Source organism: Galleria mellonella, unplaced genomic scaffold (genome assembly GCF_026898425.1).
Source record: "Galleria mellonella isolate WM207_F2 unplaced genomic scaffold, CSIRO_AGI_GalMel_v1 utg28, whole genome shotgun sequence".
Classification (NCBI taxonomy): domain Eukaryota; kingdom Metazoa; phylum Arthropoda; class Insecta; order Lepidoptera; family Pyralidae; genus Galleria; species Galleria mellonella.
This window is the reverse complement of record NW_026442064.1, coordinates 6,544,042-6,562,803: the sequence shown is the minus strand read 5'-3', so window position 1 is coordinate 6,562,803 and position 18,762 is coordinate 6,544,042. Positions and strand designations below refer to the sequence as shown.

The 18,762-nt window shown below is 32.0% G+C and overlaps 2 protein-coding genes and 1 long non-coding RNA gene across 5 annotated transcripts; all 3 read left to right on the top strand.

The window, feature by feature from the left end:
* Nucleotides 1-3,660, top strand: LOC128200831 (uncharacterized). Its single transcript, XM_052895525.1, has 2 exons — nt 1-1,013; nt 1,538-3,660. The coding sequence occupies exon 2, from the start codon at nt 1,543-1,545 to the stop codon at nt 3,394-3,396; it is 1,854 nt and encodes a 617-aa protein (XP_052751485.1). The 5' UTR covers nt 1-1,013; nt 1,538-1,542; the 3' UTR covers nt 3,397-3,660.
* A 3,389-nt stretch (nt 3,661-7,049) lies between these two features.
* LOC128200829 (uncharacterized) lies at nt 7,050-10,845 on the top strand. Its single transcript, XR_008252907.1, has 3 exons — nt 7,050-7,217; nt 8,413-8,497; nt 9,564-10,845. It is a non-coding gene; the product is annotated as an uncharacterized LOC128200829 (long non-coding RNA).
* A 1,029-nt stretch (nt 10,846-11,874) lies between these two features.
* LOC113517208 (uncharacterized) lies at nt 11,875-18,762 on the top strand. 3 transcript variants are annotated; one of them, XM_026901800.3, is made up of 6 exons: nt 11,875-12,612; nt 13,876-14,076; nt 15,451-15,561; nt 16,425-16,523; nt 17,495-17,638; nt 18,499-18,762. In XM_026901800.3, the coding sequence occupies exons 1-6, from the start codon at nt 12,420-12,422 to the stop codon at nt 18,636-18,638; spliced, it is 888 nt and encodes a 295-aa protein (XP_026757601.3). In that variant the 5' UTR covers nt 11,875-12,419; the 3' UTR covers nt 18,639-18,762. The 3 variants fall into 3 exon arrangements, with proteins under 3 accessions (XP_026757601.3, XP_031767473.2, XP_052751422.1); XM_031911613.2 differs by having other exon boundaries at nt 16,422-16,523; XM_052895462.1 differs by lacking the exon at nt 17,495-17,638 and having other exon boundaries at nt 16,422-16,523.

Sequence of the window (18,762 nt, the reverse complement as noted above, 5' to 3'; positions counted from 1 at the left end):
ATATTTGGAGATCGGCTTCGGCTACGGCTTGGCAGACATTTTTTTCTTTCTACAATTTTAAATTAAATTTATTAGAATAAATGCTTCGAACACACGCGATCTAAGTACCTTTTGTGTTTATTATACCTTACCTACCTAGGTATAAAAAGAGTACTTACGTAGATTTTCTTTTATTAACTGTTTTATACGAAGATCTTGATCTCTCAAATTAGCATCCATTTTACTTCCAGTGATTATCAACTAAATTAATAATCCACAAAGTATTAAATAACGTTTTTATGAAATATTTAGCACAAAAACAATACCCTTTAAATATCGATCGTCAGTAACTGTGGCTGACTTACCTATATTCTAGCAAGCAGGACTGCCAGATGTGAAGGGGAAATCCCCAATAAATTGTTGCATGTGACTGATGATGTGAGCATGTTCGTTTCATAATAAAAATGTTGCCAGGTAACCAAAAAGTCGTATGTTTTTGTGCGAATTACGATCATAATCTTTACGATCGTACATTAAAAAATAGACAAATAATAGTATGAGTACGATTTAAATCGTATATCTGTCAACCCTGCTAGCAAGACAGCGACAAAATCACGTTGCATAACAATGTAGCCCAAGCTTATATCTTATGAAATATACGGAAGAGATACGGACTTAGAAAAAACAGAAATGTTGTTCTTTGTGGAAGTCATTGATGAAATTCTATGTATTTTAGCCCGCAAACTTTCTTCAAACAAAAACAGCGCCATCTAGTATCGAGTTCTGTAATTATCTCTTTGTTTATGGATTTGAAGTAAGACCGCCACGCATGCAATACATTATGACTGGGGATTCCCCTATTCGTCGACGCTGAATATGAGGCGACGACAATCACTGTCAAACGTGTTCACTATTACTCTGACTCTGGTAACGTGACTTCCTGGTAACGTGTTAGGTAGGAAAAGCAGTAAAAAAGTGCATATTAAGGGAGCAGATTTGAAATAATATTTATACTTAACAAGAAATAATTAAAGGTAAGTGGATTTTTGAATGATACAATTATATCATGATCACTTAACAATTTTAACTTAAAATTAGATGTATTATTACAAGCTTTTATTTAGCTTGCGTTATGTAAATAAAAGTATGTAGGTATGTTCGTTTGTTGATGCAATTATCCTCAATCCTCAACCGACTGGGATAAAATTTTCCATACACGTTTATTTTGGATGATAGTGCATAGTTAGCTGAGAGTCGTCATTGGATAATAATGGTGGATAGCCTAAGATGTGTACTAGATATTTATTTTTAACATAATATGCGTAAGTACCTAATCGAATTAAAGAAGTTGCTGAGAAAAATACAGAACAATACGATAATAAACTAGCGTCTGCGTTTAATCCTCCGAGGAGATGTAATTTTACAAAGGTTTTTTGTATTTATTTTATTATTTTTTTAATAAATTTATTGTAAATAACAAGAAATAATCATTGTAAAAAAATAGGCACTCTATTGTTGAATTTTCGTCAGACCAACTAATCATCGTTCATTTTTTTAGGTTCAATGGGGAGACCTAAAGATTTACGCATATGGGAGCACTACCGTACTTTACCAAACAAGTCTGTTTCTTGCAAGCTTTGTAATAAGGTCTACAAATTCAGTAATGCTGCCAAAATGCTTCAACATCTTATCACTTGTCCAAAATCTCCAGAAACATTAAAAGACTCTATGAAACTTATAAAAGATAGCTCGTCCAAAACCAAAATGTCTGGACTGTCAGAGATAGAGACAAATGATTCTTTTATAAGCCCCTCGTCGTCTGCTAACACTACAATAAATGCTGAGTTTCAAGACACCGATGATCATATAAAAACAGAATTAGCGAGAGCTATATTTGTAACAGGGACGCCATTATCGATGGTGCAACATCCTTTATGGATACAATTTTTCGAAAAATTGCAACCAAAATTTAAAATACCTTCACGTAAAGCTTTAGCGACAAAATACTTAGATAAAATATATAGAGAAATGCGTTTTGAGTTAAATGAGGAACTAAATGCTTGTAGTTACTTACACCTTCAGTGCGATGGCTGGTCTAATTTAAGAAATGAAGGAATAATAAACTTTCTTATATCAAAACCTCAACCTGCATACGTTAAAAGTTTGAATACAGAAAGTAATCCTCACACTAGTGAATACCTTAGCCAAGAAGTTGAAAAAGTAATGAAAGTGTATGGAGCAAATAAGTTTCTTGTACTTATTGGCGATAACGCTAGAAATATACAAAAGGCATTCGAATTAACAAAACTCAAATATCTACATGTTGTTCCTCTCGGTTGCTGTGCACATATCCTTAACTTGTTGTGCCAAGATATTGTAAAGATACAAGAAGTAACTGTGTTTATTATGCAAGCCATAAATATAATAAAAACTGTTAAAAGGAGTCAACGATTAAGTTCCTTGTTGATAAAATCAAGGCAGAGTGAAGATTCTACACAAACACTAAAATTGCCTTGTGCTACAAGATGGGGAAGTCATGTTACTTCGTTAAAAAGTTTGAAAGCAAATAAGATAGCTTTGCAAATATTAACAGTTAGAGAAGATGTGGTAATTTCAAGAGATATTAAAGATTTAATTCTAAGTGATGATTTCTGGACGAAGACAGGGGAATGTATAAGTATTTTGGAACCAGTCACTGAAAGCATATTTTACTTAGAGAGCGACCAGAATCGTTTGCATCGCACATACATTACATTTAGAGATGTACAAGCTAAGATACGTTTTGCATTAAATGAGATTTCGACATTGAGCGAAGAAAGCAAACAGCAGATTCTAACATCAGTATCTTCAAGATGCAATATGGCAATGAGGCCAATAATAGACCCCAGGACTCTAGGAGTCGAACTTACTCAAGAGGAAGAACTTAAGGGTATGGAGTTTATCTACAATTTAAGCCAACACTTAAGTTTGTCAAATGTAATGGCAGATTTGGCGTGTTATAAAGCTAAAGAAAACTTTTGGGCCAGAGGATTTGTATGGAGCTCATTAGATAGCATTGAGCCCCTAATATGGTGGAAAGGTATTTGTGGTTCCACTGAGTTAAGCAAAGTAGCGATTCGTATTCTATCAGCTCCCTGTACTTCGGCAGCCACTGAGCGTTCCTTTAGTATCCAAGGCTACATACATAATAACAAAAGAAATCGACTTACAACTGAAAGAACTGAAAAAATTTCATTCATTTGTTATAACTGGAATCTTAAACATAAAGCTGAATGCGAGGACATTCAGTTTAATGAAGAAAATACCTTAGAAGCTTTCATTGAGCAAGTAAATGAACATAACAGTTTAGACGAAATAGAGCCTATCGAACCTATACAATTCATCGCTTGTAATAACTCTGAATCTGACAGTGATTGACTGTAGTTTTACATTTTACTTTCATCTCTTTCTTAATAAACTCAAAATCAAATTAAAAGTTTTTTATTCTGTAGGCTGCATAATAATATTGTCTATGTCCAGTATAGTGGACGTCTTGCGGCTGAGATGACGATGATGAAGTACAAAATCATAAACACCCAAAAATTTGGGTGTTTATGGGGTTTAAACCCAATAAACCCAAAACACCCGGTTTTTACCCACCAGACTTTAAACCCACCCAGGTGGATTGCCCATCTCTATATATATATATATATATACATACATATATATATATATATATATATATATATATATATATATATATATATATATATATATATATATATATATATATATATATATATATATATATATATATATATATATATATATATATATATATATATATATATATATATATATATATATATATATATATATATATATATTTAAGAAATAAAAGATCACATCATTGTAATATAGTTAAATCAAAGAAATACAATCAAAACAATTCTATAATTATGTAATTATGGAAATTGTTAATGAGGAATTAATGATTCATAATAATACTTGTTAACCAATAGCCTTTTCTATTTAATTTTGTACAAAGTCATGGTTGGTGCTTTATATTTTTCGTTTTATTGTAAATTTTTTAAGCTTTGCATATGATACTTTTCTGTAAATTAAATTCGATTTTTAATATTTTTTTCCGATAAAGGCTAGTGGCTAACAATCAAATATTAATATAAATTAAAAATGAAAATTTATGCACTTGTGTCAGTATTAGGTGGGGTCAGTACAAAAGTCATGGTGTCAGTACAATCTGGTTCAGACAGACTATGACTGTTAGTATTCTTCAATTCATCGACAAAGTAACATGTATTTCAGTTTTTTTTACAGGTTTCGTTGATATGAGACCGGTGCCAACTATGATAATGTAGTGATAATCGCAAAATGGGATCAATAGATACAAAATCAAACTTCAGACGAAAATTTATCGATGTTGTAGTATAAATATAACATTGATAATCGTTTCCAAGATGTTTCGGCCGCTTATAGATTAAAAAAAAAACTTTGAGATAAGATTTAGACACCTGTTACTAACTTTACAGCCTCCAATTTTGCCTTTTTAGAGATTTAATATTCTATTAAATGTTAAACCTTTTTGCAAAAACTATTATATTTTTCCATTCAACTTCAAATCTTTAAAACCAATTGTGTCCCTATTCTGACCTCTATTGACCCCATTTTACGATACTTGCTCTGTGATATAGGCTTGTAATATTATTATTGCTTTTTTTACAATATTGAATTAGTATTGGTCAGATATTGTAACTATATATTTCGTATTTAATATAGCAAAAAGAAAATAGTGCTAGCGCAGGCACCAAATAATTTTAGGATGGACATATCTTACCCAGCCCCTCTTATCTATCTCAGTGCTCATAATTCATTTCGATTAAATCAGTTTTAGATATCTCTAGCTTATAGATTTCATCATCGTGCATGTACTTTATAAAGAATTGAGTCGTAGGTGCGAATCTATCCGGTCAATATCTATCGTGGCGTATCGGTACATATATTGCGGCTATATATAGTTATATATAATACTAAGCCTACACTCCTTTTCTAAAATGCTGTTTCCCAAACTTTGTTTTTGACGGATGCACTTTGTGCTGTGCCGTAAGAAAGAAAAAATAATAAAAATACTAAACCTACTGTGTTATTGATCAGAAAAAAACTTGTAACGCGAGGGCGGAAATTTTAAATTCTTTTTATTTGTTTAATATTTATTTGTTGCTTCTCCTAGTTTCTTTTACTTATTTCTCCAATTTAAGTCCTCGTGTGTTGTTAGAGGATATGTGCGAGTCAAGCGGAGGCAAGTTAAAAAGAAAAAAAAATACTTCCATATCTGATGAAGAGCCAGATGCTAAGATGAGTATTAAATTTACTCACTCAAAAAGAGGACTGTTTAAAGATCAAAATTACCTATATTCTGACACTACTAAAAATGAATATTTTATCCTGTTGTCTCCTATTGAGGGCAACAATGTAAACTTATTGCAAGTCAATTCTATTCTGAGGACTGTACCTGGTGTATTCTATATTCGTACTATGGGTCCTACTGCATTCAAAATATGTTTTCGATCAATGAAACAGGCTAATGAATTTTTATTAAATAAAGATTTATTAGAAAAACATAAACTTCAAGCTAGGATACCCAATAATCAGCTGGAATCTCAGGGAGTTATAAGAGCTCCTACTGAAATATCTGAGGAAGATCTCTTAAATAACCTAAAATCTACTGTAGACATCATTGGTGTTAAACGTTTCAAAAAAAAGAAAGAAGATGGAAGTTTTCATCCTCTTCCTACAGTTTTAGTAACTTTCTTCTCTACGCAGCGACCTGATCACGTAACGTATGACCATATTTGGCTGGATGTGCATGAATTCATTAGACCTCTACTCCAATGCTTCACTTGTTACAAATTTGGTCATGGAAGCAGTTCCTGCAGAAGTAAGCAAGTTTGTTCCATATGTGCTGGTGCCCATGATTATAGATCCTGTATCAACAAAGAGAACCCTAAATGTGTTAATTGTAATGGACAACATGTAGCAGTATCTAATAGCTGTCCCACTAAATCGATGAAATTGTCTCAAATCAAAGATAAAATTCTAGGCAAAACATCTTATGCATCAGTGACTTCAAAATCGGTTAACTCTGTAATTAATTCAAATACCCCTGTGTCTATTAACAGCCCAACGCAAAATAAATCTCCTAAAAAAAGGGCATTAGTTATTGACATCATTAACTCAGACATTGTACTCAACACAATTACTAAGACTGTTATTGAGCTAGTTAAGAAAGCTCAAACTAATTCTGATACAATTTCATCCAAATTAATTAAGGAAATACTCATATCTAATTTTTCAACATGACCATTACATCTTTAAAGGAAATTAATATTGTTCATTAGAACTCAAGAAGCTTTCTGTCTAAAATATTTCAATTTACAAACTTTATTTACAACTTTACATCACATTTTGATATCATTTTACTAAATGAAACTTGGTTTGATTTTAACAAAATCTGTAAATTGTCTGGTTACAATATTGGTTTGAAAAATCTAATGTTTTTCTTGGTAGACAATATTATACTACATTAAGTAGATTGCGGATAGGTCATTGTAAATTTCCTGCACATTTGCAACGTATTAATTTATTGGATAATTCTATCTGTAAATACTGCCAAAACATTTTTTCTGATTTGGATCATATTTTTTTTGTTTGTCCTAAATTCTCGCTTCAACGGTTACTTTTTATTTGTCAATGTCAAGATTTATTAAAATGTCAAAATATTCCTACTTCAGTGCAGGATCTACTAAAACATACCATTTTGTACCAAGAAATTTTTAATTATATTACTTCAACAATTGGTGAAATTTAAATATGTAATTGTAATTAGTATATTATAAACTTATACTTTTCTACTTAACTTACTTTCTTAGTATATTGTAATTAATTTATAACTATAATAATTTTTGTAATTTGTCTTGTAATTTTATATTGTTACCTTGTAATTGTTACTTTTTGGCTGACGGCTTTCGCCAAAGTCACAATAAATGAAAAAAAAAAAATGTTATTGTACAATGCTTGACACTTTTGACTTCTGACATTAAATTATGTCAATGTTCTTTTCTAATTTAGAGTATTAGATTAATATAAACGATATTTTATTTGCTAAACCAAACTCAGTTACGAGTTACAAGAAAACCTTTGAATATTTCTCTGAGTAAAAGTTAATACATTAAACGAAACAAGTACGTATAATTTTATATACCTTGTTTTTTTAGGCTTTTATTTTTAGATTAGAATTATTTAACATTACGTGCTTTGGCTTATCAACTACTACACAGACGAAATTTTATTCGATTTTCTATAACTTCGTTTCATTCCAAATTTATATGTTCTTTTCCATTACATATTTTAAAGCGTATTAAACTTATATAAAACTTATGTTGGTGACCTGAAAGAGTAAACTATAATCTGGTCTTTTATTTGTTGACAAACAACAATTTTTATCAAAAAAATTAAATTATGTTAATTTTCATTACTTCAGAAAGTCTCAGAGTTTATTGTTTTTAAAAGTTTGGGTAAATGTAAATTGTCTTGTACCAACACAAATCATTTGAATAATAAGCCTTAATATAAAATTCCTTTCTAATATAATTAATTCAATATCAGTTACATTGTTATGAGTTTTAACAATAGCATGCTTTCCATTGGAATTCCTTATGATGCCATTCACAGTCATAATTTTTTAATAATGTGGTCCATTCTCTATTTGAAACATGATACCATCCAAAATTTGGAAGCATTTCTATTTTTATCCGAAACAGAAGATTGCAAAGTGTATGCATTAAAAAATAGTGATCAAGTAGAATGTTCTGACATTTATAATTGTTTACAAATACAGAATTCCACATTGTAATTAAATAATAATTGTTAAATATCTGTACTATATAAAAAATACATGTACATTTATAAATAACACCATTTTATCACACACCCATTTATTCAAGAAAATATTATTTTGAATTAGCAAGGATTATTTACAAAAGTTATTTCAGTTAGCTTAGCTTAATTTTCTTAGTTTAGCTTAATTTTCTCTGTCCTTGCCTTATCTTTACTGTGAAGCAGGTATGTTCACATGGCTATGTTTTTATGTGAAGGAATCCCATCCTATGGCAGTGATAATACAGGGTATGCTGACATAACATACTGTAATCCTCAACAATGGCAACTCGTTAGTGGAACCAATGGCATCACAATGCACTCTGTGATGCTATTCATATTTATAGGCAATGGTTACCACTTTCCATCACATGGGCTAATCAATGTTTGGTATTCTAAATATCATAAAAAAAAACAAGTTTATTTACAGCTTCTTTTATAATAAATTTACTTGAGGTGTCTTCAATAACTCGGCTTTGTAAATTATACATTTAATTTCAGTGCCTCCAAAAACAATGTTTGAAGAAGAGGTCTTTGTATCTGAAGAAGAAGAAGAATGTTTCGCTACTTTAATTTATAAATTAAGGTACTTTTAAATTCTTTATTCTATTTTCAATTCTATGGTGTGTTTCAATAGAAATGTAAACAAACAAATAATTGAAACTAACAAGAAAAGGCAAGAATAGAAAACAGCTAAAAGCAACCAACCAACATACAAAATCCCCAACAATATATTTAAACTAAAAAGATGAGCTTGTTAACAATCCAAATATAATAAACAAAATTAATGTCTTTTCCTATGTAAAATGGAAGAAAATTTCAGATAGATAAACAAAAGTTAGCAACTAACAACTAACCGAAGAACACTAATGTTAAAACAAGAAAAAAATAACAAAATATAAAGGTCTCAACCTGGTTGATTTCCTTGGGACAACTGACTGATATGCTTCTGAATTTACATTTATATATACATATAATAAAACTGTAGAAGTGGAATGTCTGTACATAGAAAAATAATTCTAATAACTGAGTCTGGGGGATGTTAGAAGTGAAGTAGAACACATCCAGATTTTTTTAAAATTTGTCTTGTCTATCTGTTTGTTTGTTTGCACGGGTTAATTCCAAAAATGTTGGAACGGTTTAAATGAAGTGGTACCTTACATCCCCGGTCAGCATTTTAGATACATTTAATCACAAATAATTAAAAAGTTCCCGTGGGATAGTTAAAAAACTATAGTAACTTATATAGCTTAGTACACAACCTACTTAAATAATCATTTTGACTTAAGTAAAGACTAAGAATGACACATTATTTGTTAATTTTGATCCAGTATTTCCAGACATAATAAATAGGTAGATACATTGATACATATTGGACAGGAATATCAAATACCATGCAGGCAAAGTAGTGGACATCAATTAGTATAAAATAATGCGAGTTTATTTAAAACTTGTCTGATTTTTTCATATGATCCTTACATTTGATAACCCATATTGGTAAATTCTAATGTGTATGTACAAGCTATTACAATGTATTATATGTGAAACATATATGACACTACTGTCTTATGTTTTGTCTAATTTGTTATATAAATATATGTATATTGATGTAATAATGCAAATTGTGACATATTCGCACTGTTATTTTCCAGATATCAGCAACAATTGGCGAAAAGGGATGCCTTGATAAAATCAACACAAGAGTTAGATGAAGATATAGCTAAGATACAAGCAAAAAAGAGGGTTTTGGTTAGCCAATTACTAAGCGGCCTTGTAATGTATATAAACACCTACAAAAAAACTGTCTAAATTTGCATTGGTGTAATAACGAAAATTATTTGTAAGCATAACCATACTATACTTTTAAGTTTTTGTCTTTTGATGTTGAGTTAAGCATTCGCTTTACGACAGTTGTTTAAATTTGCCTATTGCTACAAGTAATAGACATTTTTACCAAAAATGACAGATTTTTTTAAATTCTATTGAGGCTTAGGTTAATAGGATTCTTTACAGTTTGGGAAAGTATTTTATAATTTGTAATTGTAAATTTTCTTGTTTATGATACTCATGTTATGCTAAAAAGCTAACATTAATTAATGAATACTCAGTCTTTCTCAAAATAATTGCCCATTTATATTTAGAAATATAAGACAGTATTTAGTTTTATCCATAAACTTAGTATATAATTGAACCTATTACAGTATTTTAATAGTGTGGAGTCATATATAATTGGATAAGCATCAGTGTTCTGAAGAAAAGATGACAAAAAGCAGGATATCTCTTTATATGAACTTATTGAGCCATCTACCAGAACAAGTCTTTGTAAAGCAAAATCTGCATTTTCTTCAGTGCATAAATCACAGTTTGATGAAGTCCTCAGTTTGATTTTATATAAATGAAATGAAAAAAGTTCATTTGAATCCTATTAATTGTTGTGATAAATTTCCTGGAAGGATCTTTTGACGTGAAGTACCATGATTTACTGGAAATAGGTTTTTTTAATATCGCCATACCATTTTCTTTATTTTCACTCCACTTACAATTCCATTTACTGTACATTTTTCTTTTAAACTATCGAAATCAACCATCGGTACTAAAAGAAATTTATGATAATTTGTCAACAACTTCATTTCCAGTAATGCCGGAGTGAGATGGGACCCACATAAATTCTATATTTTTTTCTGATGTATAGAACAGTGCTGTACCATGCTCATACTATCGTTAGATGATTTATCGATTCTGTATAGGATTGTAAATCGAAACTCAAAACTTGCAATTTTATTTAACAATTAATAATTTTAGTAGTTAATAATTATTTATTTAACTTCAGTACACAAGTAATAAATTGGTATATTATGTAATAATTGTGTTTTAAAAGAATTATATTGCAGAGCAAAGAGCTCAGCCGTGTAATAATATTAAAAAATTTATTTTATTTTAAAATTGAATTATTGATGCTGATATTATTTTATTTTTTGAGTAAGTGGTAATTGAAAAATATTTTTAATATTTTGTTTTAATTTATATAATAAATTTATATATAATTATTATAGCTGCATATGTGACGACCTGTTGCTTTTATCAATTTGTTGAATCAATACAATCGATAAAATGTCATTAACACTTATTGGCAATCTCTTATGAATCTCTTAACTTCAAGATTTGAAGATGTTCACGTATTTGTTATTATTTTAATTTGAATACTTAAGTCTTCTGAATATTAATTAGTTGAAATGTGATAATTTTCTTTGTTAAATCGACAAAGATACAACATATTTGTTGTGGTTCTAAATATTGTAGTTAAATAAGTGAAATATTTTAAGCATATTTACACGTGAAACATGAAATATATTTATATTACATTCAGGTAAAGCATACAAAGAGAGTATTAACAAAATTATTTTGTTAATACTCTCGCCAGCTTCAAAACAGCTTCAAGCTTATGTTGTGCAAATTATTGTCCTATTATCTCTCTCGCTTTAACCTACAGGTTATTGTATTTCCTTTTTTTTTACATTGCCAATTTGTATATTTTATAATGTAAGGTTTTATCTACCTCGGTAAATGTATAATAACTGAAATAATGCATTTTTTTAGTACGATTGTTCCGTTATGGAACAGGCCAAGGTTGGAGACCATGCTGCTTAATCTTCAGTATGATAATTTGTCTGGAATTGAAATAATGCATAATAAACGTCGTAAAAAACAAAACAATTTTTACTTTATAACACAGGCCAAACGAGTAAGCGGTTCATCTATGTACGGGGAGAACGTACATAATGTAACTTATAGAACGCATGCATTGTTATTATAATAGAAATTCTGAGAGGTAAATTTTCATTCGACTTTAAAAAAAAGGGAGAAGATTCTGGATTCGGTTAATTCTTTTTGTCTGTTACTTCAGAACTACGTCATTTATAAATCGATTAGGAAAATTATTTTTTATCTCTAAAGTTATCTACTTACAGGTTTTTTAATGGGTTAAAATTGAACGGTAACCCCGCCTGCGCTATCAGTCTACATTGGTGGGGCACCAGTGATAAATGATAGGTGAGGATGAAGGCAATTCAGATGGCTCATCGTGAAGAATTTGACAAGAATTAATCACGATAGTTTCCAGGGGGAACCGTGTGGATGTCGACCTGATAGGATATATTGCCAGCAATGGAGCTATTATTGTCCAAGCATAACTATATAACATTTCTATGTTATGAAAAAAAAAGTAACTGGTATGGCCATGATTGAAGTCTGCGATCTTTATTTGGAACAAAATCTTAGATTATTATCAAAGAACTCGTATCTTCCAACCTATATTTTGTAAGAAAGGAATATTTATTTAGTGTTTAATTCTACACTTAATGAGAAAAGATTGATTTTTGTTTATAATAATTAAGATTGAGTTATTGACCACCAGCGGTTACACATTAAGTGGTGGCCAATTTTGCACTAAGTATTGATCCGAGTCTTGCTAAATCTAGTGTGCAACGGTTTCCTTCATTATAAAAATCATGTCTAAATACGAATCTAAAAATAAGACAAAATTTACAAGGGGAGAAAAATGTCTGTTTATTCATATTACAATAACATTTACACTGATTATTATATTACTGATTGTGTTTTTTGTTCATTTGTGCCTGGTCGGTCACAAAGGTAACGAAGTATTTAAAATATCACAAAGACATGCCGCCACAGATAAACCAAGTCAGTTTAAGTTAACTTTTCTTTATTATTTTCCATTTATGGTTCCGTTATCATCCCATAAAAATGTATATGACGCCAATGTACATGAAGAAAGTCTATATATATATATATCCGGTCAGTTGACTTGTGACGGATTCATCAGGAGGTATAATGTGAAGGTCGCTTTATTAGAGGTGTCCTATTCTTCGCTGTGTTGTCAGAGCATAGAATAGGCCACCCTTTCCTTTTCCATGAGTGTCGTAAGAGGCAACTAAGGGAAAGCGAGAGATGGGCTACTGCCCTCATCCCTCTTGAAACATATCCAAAACCTAACTGCAGTTGCATGCCTGCCTGTCAAGCGTGACAACTGCTGATACAACCCCCAATAGCGGCTTATGTTCAGCAGTGGACAGTTAAAGGCTAATATGACGATGAATGGAATTGCTAGTCCCCATTCTTATCGATCCCGCTCTTTCGATTTTTGCCATTTCTAGTAGTAGTAGCAATACTAATATTATTAATATTTAAACGCGACTTAGTTCGCATAACATGAATAAAGGTAGCCTACTGCATCTCAAATACTACACGTATTTCTTTAAATTGTTGATTGACGACGCCAAGACAAAGAGATAATAAACAACAAACTCACGTGATAATGTTATTACTGTAGTTGTATACAGTAAGTTCTTTAGACTATGGCCGAACTAAGGATGTTTGACCATCGATACGATGTAGACACCTACTTGATGGTCGAGATCATATGATCCTACGACTTAGCAAGCAGCGTATGTCATCTATCTCAAATACTAAGCGTATGCCAAATTTCATAACGATTAATGGAACAGTTCTTTAAATTAAGTTTCACATCTATATCTATACTTATAATAAATCTGTAGAGAGGTCAATTCTGTAAATGAAATATATTTCCAAAATAACTATCAGGGGGTGATTAGTGCTCGATGCTGATGCTAAAAATGCAATCAGTAAAATTTTTGTCTGTCTGTCTGTATGTTCGTTATAGAAACAAAAACTACTCGACGGATTTTAATGAAACTTGGTATAATTATTCTTCATACTCCTGGGCAGGTTATAATATTCATCACGCTACGATTAATAGGAGCAGAGTAGTGAAGGGAAATGTTAAAAATGTCCACCCGTACGACGCCGGGACGGGCAGCTAGTTTATAATATTAATGTGGACTAATACAGTAATGTATATACATTCATTCTTTGGTTATAGATTGTTATCAGGATTATATACCTACCTATACTTTAAAATTTTAGGTCACAAATTGGGATTAGAAGGCGTAGGCGTTGTTTACTTGAACATAACGCCAGTTAGGATTATTTGCGTTTCACTTCTTCTCCGAGACAGATGGTCAGTGGCTCCTGGTCACTGTGTCTCTATTCGAACTGAACCAGAAATAGCGAACTTGCTGCAGGCCTGGAAAATTCGTTATAGGACAAACGCCTATAAAGACATAGGTAAGATTGAGACTACAAATTTAGTTTGCTTGGATAAATATCTCTGTTCCACTCTGTCAAGAAGTTTGCATGGCTGCGTTTTGGTTCGATGGGTGGGATATAGCAGTGAAATTACTAGGTACGGGGACAACATTTTGGTCTTCAGAAACAGCCACGCGTGAGAGTACCATGGCCATCAACGCTGCTCCGTATCCCTTTACGATAACTTACCTTAGTCGCCTCATACGACACACACAGGAAAGGAAAGGGTAGCCTATCCTAACCCGGGACCACGAAGGCGGAGGGGGGGGGGGGGGGGTGAAGAATTGTTAGTAATGAGGATTAGTGGAGGGAAAGGGATTGTTAGTAATGAAGATTCAGAATCCCATTGCTAGCAATATACCCAACCAGGTCGACCTCCATGCGGTTTCCCCTGGAAATTATCTTAGTTAATTCCTGATAAATTCATCATGATGGGCTAACTGGCCTGTTTTCATTCTCATCAATTACCCTTCACTGGTGCCCCGCCAACGTATACCGTTAGCACATCCGGGGCTGTCATTCCATTTTCATCATTGTGATTGATTTATTGTTAGATTCGTCACTATGGCCCAACTGATCTGTTTCCTGACCTTCTCACCTGTCATCTCCCACTGCTACCTCGCTAATGTATACCGATATTCATCACATTGTATCTAAAACAGGTTTACTATTGTAGTCTTTTGAAGGAAACAATAAAGAGTATCTGTCCATCTATCTATCATCCATTAAAAAAAAAAAAACTCGTAATCACGCGGTAAACAACTATATAAAAACCGATTGCTTGTATTTTTTACACCTTACCATCAGGTGGGCCATATGCTCGTTTGCCACCTCAGTGGTATAAAAAAAACCTTGACGTCAGTTTATATTATAGTTGCTTTTTGACTGAAATTATGGTCTGAATGAAAATGCTTAAAGTTTACTTGAAAAAAAAAATTGTTCCTTTCTTTCAGTGAGATGCTGTAACGATTTATTAAACTGTCTCAGCTTAGCCGCACAATATAATCTTCTGTATTCATGACTATGTTTGTTTGTATTGGTCTGGGTATTTTCTCTATAAAATATGTATATATTAATAAAAAAAAGTATGTTTATAAATTGTCTAATATTCATAATACAAGCTTGTTTATGACTAGATGGTGTTATAAAATATGTCTATGGTAATACATATATTTATTATTGCTAATACAAACATATTTCATTGCACGAACTTACAAGCATATAAACTATTGTGCAGTCAACGATGTCAAAATGATGGCGATTATTTTTTATTAAATGTTTAACTACAATAAATATTCAAACATCATGTTAGAATATTTCAATTTACCAAATGTTATTTTACATTTTATACAGAGACTGATATCAAAACAAGTTTAGTTCATCCCCATTTTAATAGAGATGATTTCAATAACAATATAGGACTATTTGAGCACAAATCAGCGATAATATTGTCATTTTACGAATGTAAGTACCTAATTAATATCAGTCAATACATATATTACAATTGTAACTGGTCGCTGTCTGTACTTGAAAGATAAATACGAAAAACTATTATAGAGGGGGGGGGGGGGGGGCTTTATGAACACAATGGAACCCAAAACAATGAGTATTAGAATTTTTGTTTGTTTGACTGCACGTTTGTGCCCGCTAATCTCAGAAACGGCTTAACTGATTTGAATGCGGTTTTCACTAAAGGGTTGCGGTTTACTCCATTTTATTCATTTACTGTTTGATTTATTTAAATCGGCTCATAAATAATAAAAGTTATGTCAATCTAAAGAATAATATATAAAATGCTATAAAATAACCGATCAGTAAAATTGGCTGAAATTTTATGGAGGTATTCGATACGTAATTATTATTTAATTTAAGTATATAATACAATATAAGACCGGATTCATGAAGAGTTCCAATGGGAATGATATACGGGAACTACTTAGTTAGAAGCGGGCAAAGCAGTATTTTACAAGTTACCTGCTCGGGTACCTCTATTCCATTTGTATTTTTACTACCAAACAAATGTACTGCTAATACTGGCATGATTGTTTCTATTTGTGATAGAGATAAGAGTGGGATATGACTGCGAAATGTAGGATACGCAGACGACATCTTGGTTCTCAGGAATGGCAACGTCTAAGGAGTACCCTGAGCATTTCACCGTATTCTGTGATGTTTACGATACTGTTTATGCCTGTAAGCAGTAGTTACCATTTTTTATTAGGTAGCCGTCAGCTAGTTTACCATTGTAATGAGTTATATAAAAAATGTATAATTGTAAAATGCAAATAAACAAACATGCAAATAACCACAAGATGTGTTTCCAGCAGTTCATAGTTTTGTTGCACTAAACAATAAAATATCCTTTACGAATACGCCCAAGTATATGAAGATTGTCACTTGGGATCTCCAGCCTTCTCAACAAAAGGGTAAGTAAATAAAACAATTTAAGGGGAAATATCATCTATCTATATCAAGACGTTAATATGGGAATTGTATCAATTATGAAAAATATTGTTAAAATCGGTTCTGAATTTGAAAGCATTTATTGTTTTATACTTTTTATACCTTTTATATCTTTAAGCGTCGACTAAGTGGGCATGACTTATCACTATGGTGATACATCCATATATGTATATGTGCATATTTGTATTTTGTATGTATTATTTATTCCAATATTTATATGTTTACAGCGTTTATGTATTTTGTGTAATTGTAAATGTAGTTTGTATTATTCTTTGTATATACTTATCTTACAAATATGTTTATGCAATATACACAAATCGTATGCCACCGTATTTTTATGTAAGAAAATTTCAATTTAATTTACATGAAAAGGTTTACTAGAAGAAATCTCTTATTAGAGATAAGCTCGCCTTTGTACCTTACGTTTAAAATTAATTGTTCTTAATATTATGCTTGTGTGCAATAAAGAATAAAGAACGGTACATCACAACCAACACTCAGGGTTGGTGGATTGTTTGTAATGGGTCTAACTGCCCCATTGCTGGCAATTCATCCTATCAGGTCGACCTCCATGTCCCTGGAAACCATCGTGATTGATTCTAGTGCAATTCGTCATGATAGGCTAACTGACCTGCTTTCATCTTCATCTATCATCCCTCATTGGTGTCCCGCCCGCATATATCGTTAGCGCAAGCGATGTGATCATTTCATTATTATCCACAAAAAGAACACTCAGGGTTAGTTATAGCCTACCTGGCCAGCCCCGCTTGGACCTCGATATTCCTGAGCCCTCTAAGGCCTATATAGTTATTCTCAGAGTCATTAGGAGTGGTCACGCATGAGAAGTACTATAATCATGCATATTTATAACCACACTGCAGGATAACTCGTAATTTTATTTTGCAAGTAGATATAAAATAAAATTGCATTTCAGGAGATTACAGAAGTATCATAATGAACACTAACATTGTGAAAGGTATGTCACTCGAACAATGTAGGCAAACGATGTCTCCCATAGTCGAACTGCGGAACAACGAGTTTTGTGTAATGATCGACCGAAAAAGCAAGACAGTAATTGGTTAGTTGTTACTCTTTAAGAATAAGCTAATGCATACATTTTTTAAGTGAACAAAAATTAAGTGGCAAACTTACCCGAACTGCCAGTGTACCAGACAGATGAGAGTCTTATCAATCTTTAACTGTCTAACTTGCCTTTAACTAGCTGAATATAAGCCTCCCCTTGGGGGGTTTTGGCAGTAGTTGCCACGTTTTACAGGCGGATTGGCAGCCGCAGTTAGGATTAGAGATGTTTTAAGAGGGATACTGCTATCCCTCGTCCTCCCTTAGTTGCCTCTTACGACACCCATGGGAAAGGAAGGGATGGTCTATACTATGCCGGGACCACACGGCCATTATCACGAAGTTAGGTCATTCATGAATGCGTAAGGAATTAACCATACGCTTTCCAGCGGGTCGTCGTAGAAGTCGACCTCTGTCCCTTTCGTGTTTCTACCGTGAACCAGTTGTGTTTGCATAGTTGTGTTTCAGTTTGAAGTATGGGAAATGGTAGTGAATTTACAGTGTACAGAGGAATAACATCTGAGTCTTCAGGAATGGTAACGCATGGCGGATATCATGGGCGAAACAGTATACTCTGTTATGTCCATGGTACTGCTCATGTCTATAGGCGAGTATTACCACTTTTCATCAGGTGGGCCGTCAGCTTGTTTGCCATTTTAAGTTGCATAAAAAAATTATTTTTAATTTTATTTCTTATAAATACGCCCATAAATGTAGAGTACAGTCCATAGATATAAATAAACTATAATGACTATGAATCTCTAAAGGGTGTCATACACGAACACTTATAACAGAACCTTTGACTTAGTATAATGTACTTGCGTCACAGGACTGACTTAATGTATATTTATTTCATAGTTCCAGGAGCCGTAATATTTATAAATTCGAAAGTACTGGGATTCTTTTCCTGGGGTCCTAAACAAGCTAGAGAAGAACCGATTGTCATATTAAATATTTTTTTCTATAGGGCTTGGTTAAAATATACGATTTTAAAATAATTTTTCGATGCAAAGTATTTACTTATGATTTTTGGATGATTTGTTGATGAGTCTTATAATTAGCAGAGAAAATAATATTCGCTTATATGTATGCGCCAGATTTAAAATCACGACTTAGGGTTTA

Coding starts and splice junctions, on each gene's coding strand:
- LOC113517208 (XM_031911613.2), top strand. CDS start 12,420: ATGTCTAAATACGAATCTAAAAATAAGACAAAATTTACAAGGGGAGAA. Junction 16,524..17,494: donor CCAGCCTTCTCAACAAAAGG/GTAAGTAAATAA, acceptor ATTGCATTTCAG/GAGATTACAGAAGTATCATA. Junction 17,639..18,498: donor AAAAAGCAAGACAGTAATTG/GTTAGTTGTTAC, acceptor TTTATTTCATAG/TTCCAGGAGCCGTAATATTT.
- LOC128200831 (XM_052895525.1), top strand. CDS start 1,543: ATGGGGAGACCTAAAGATTTACGCATATGGGAGCACTACCGTACTTTA.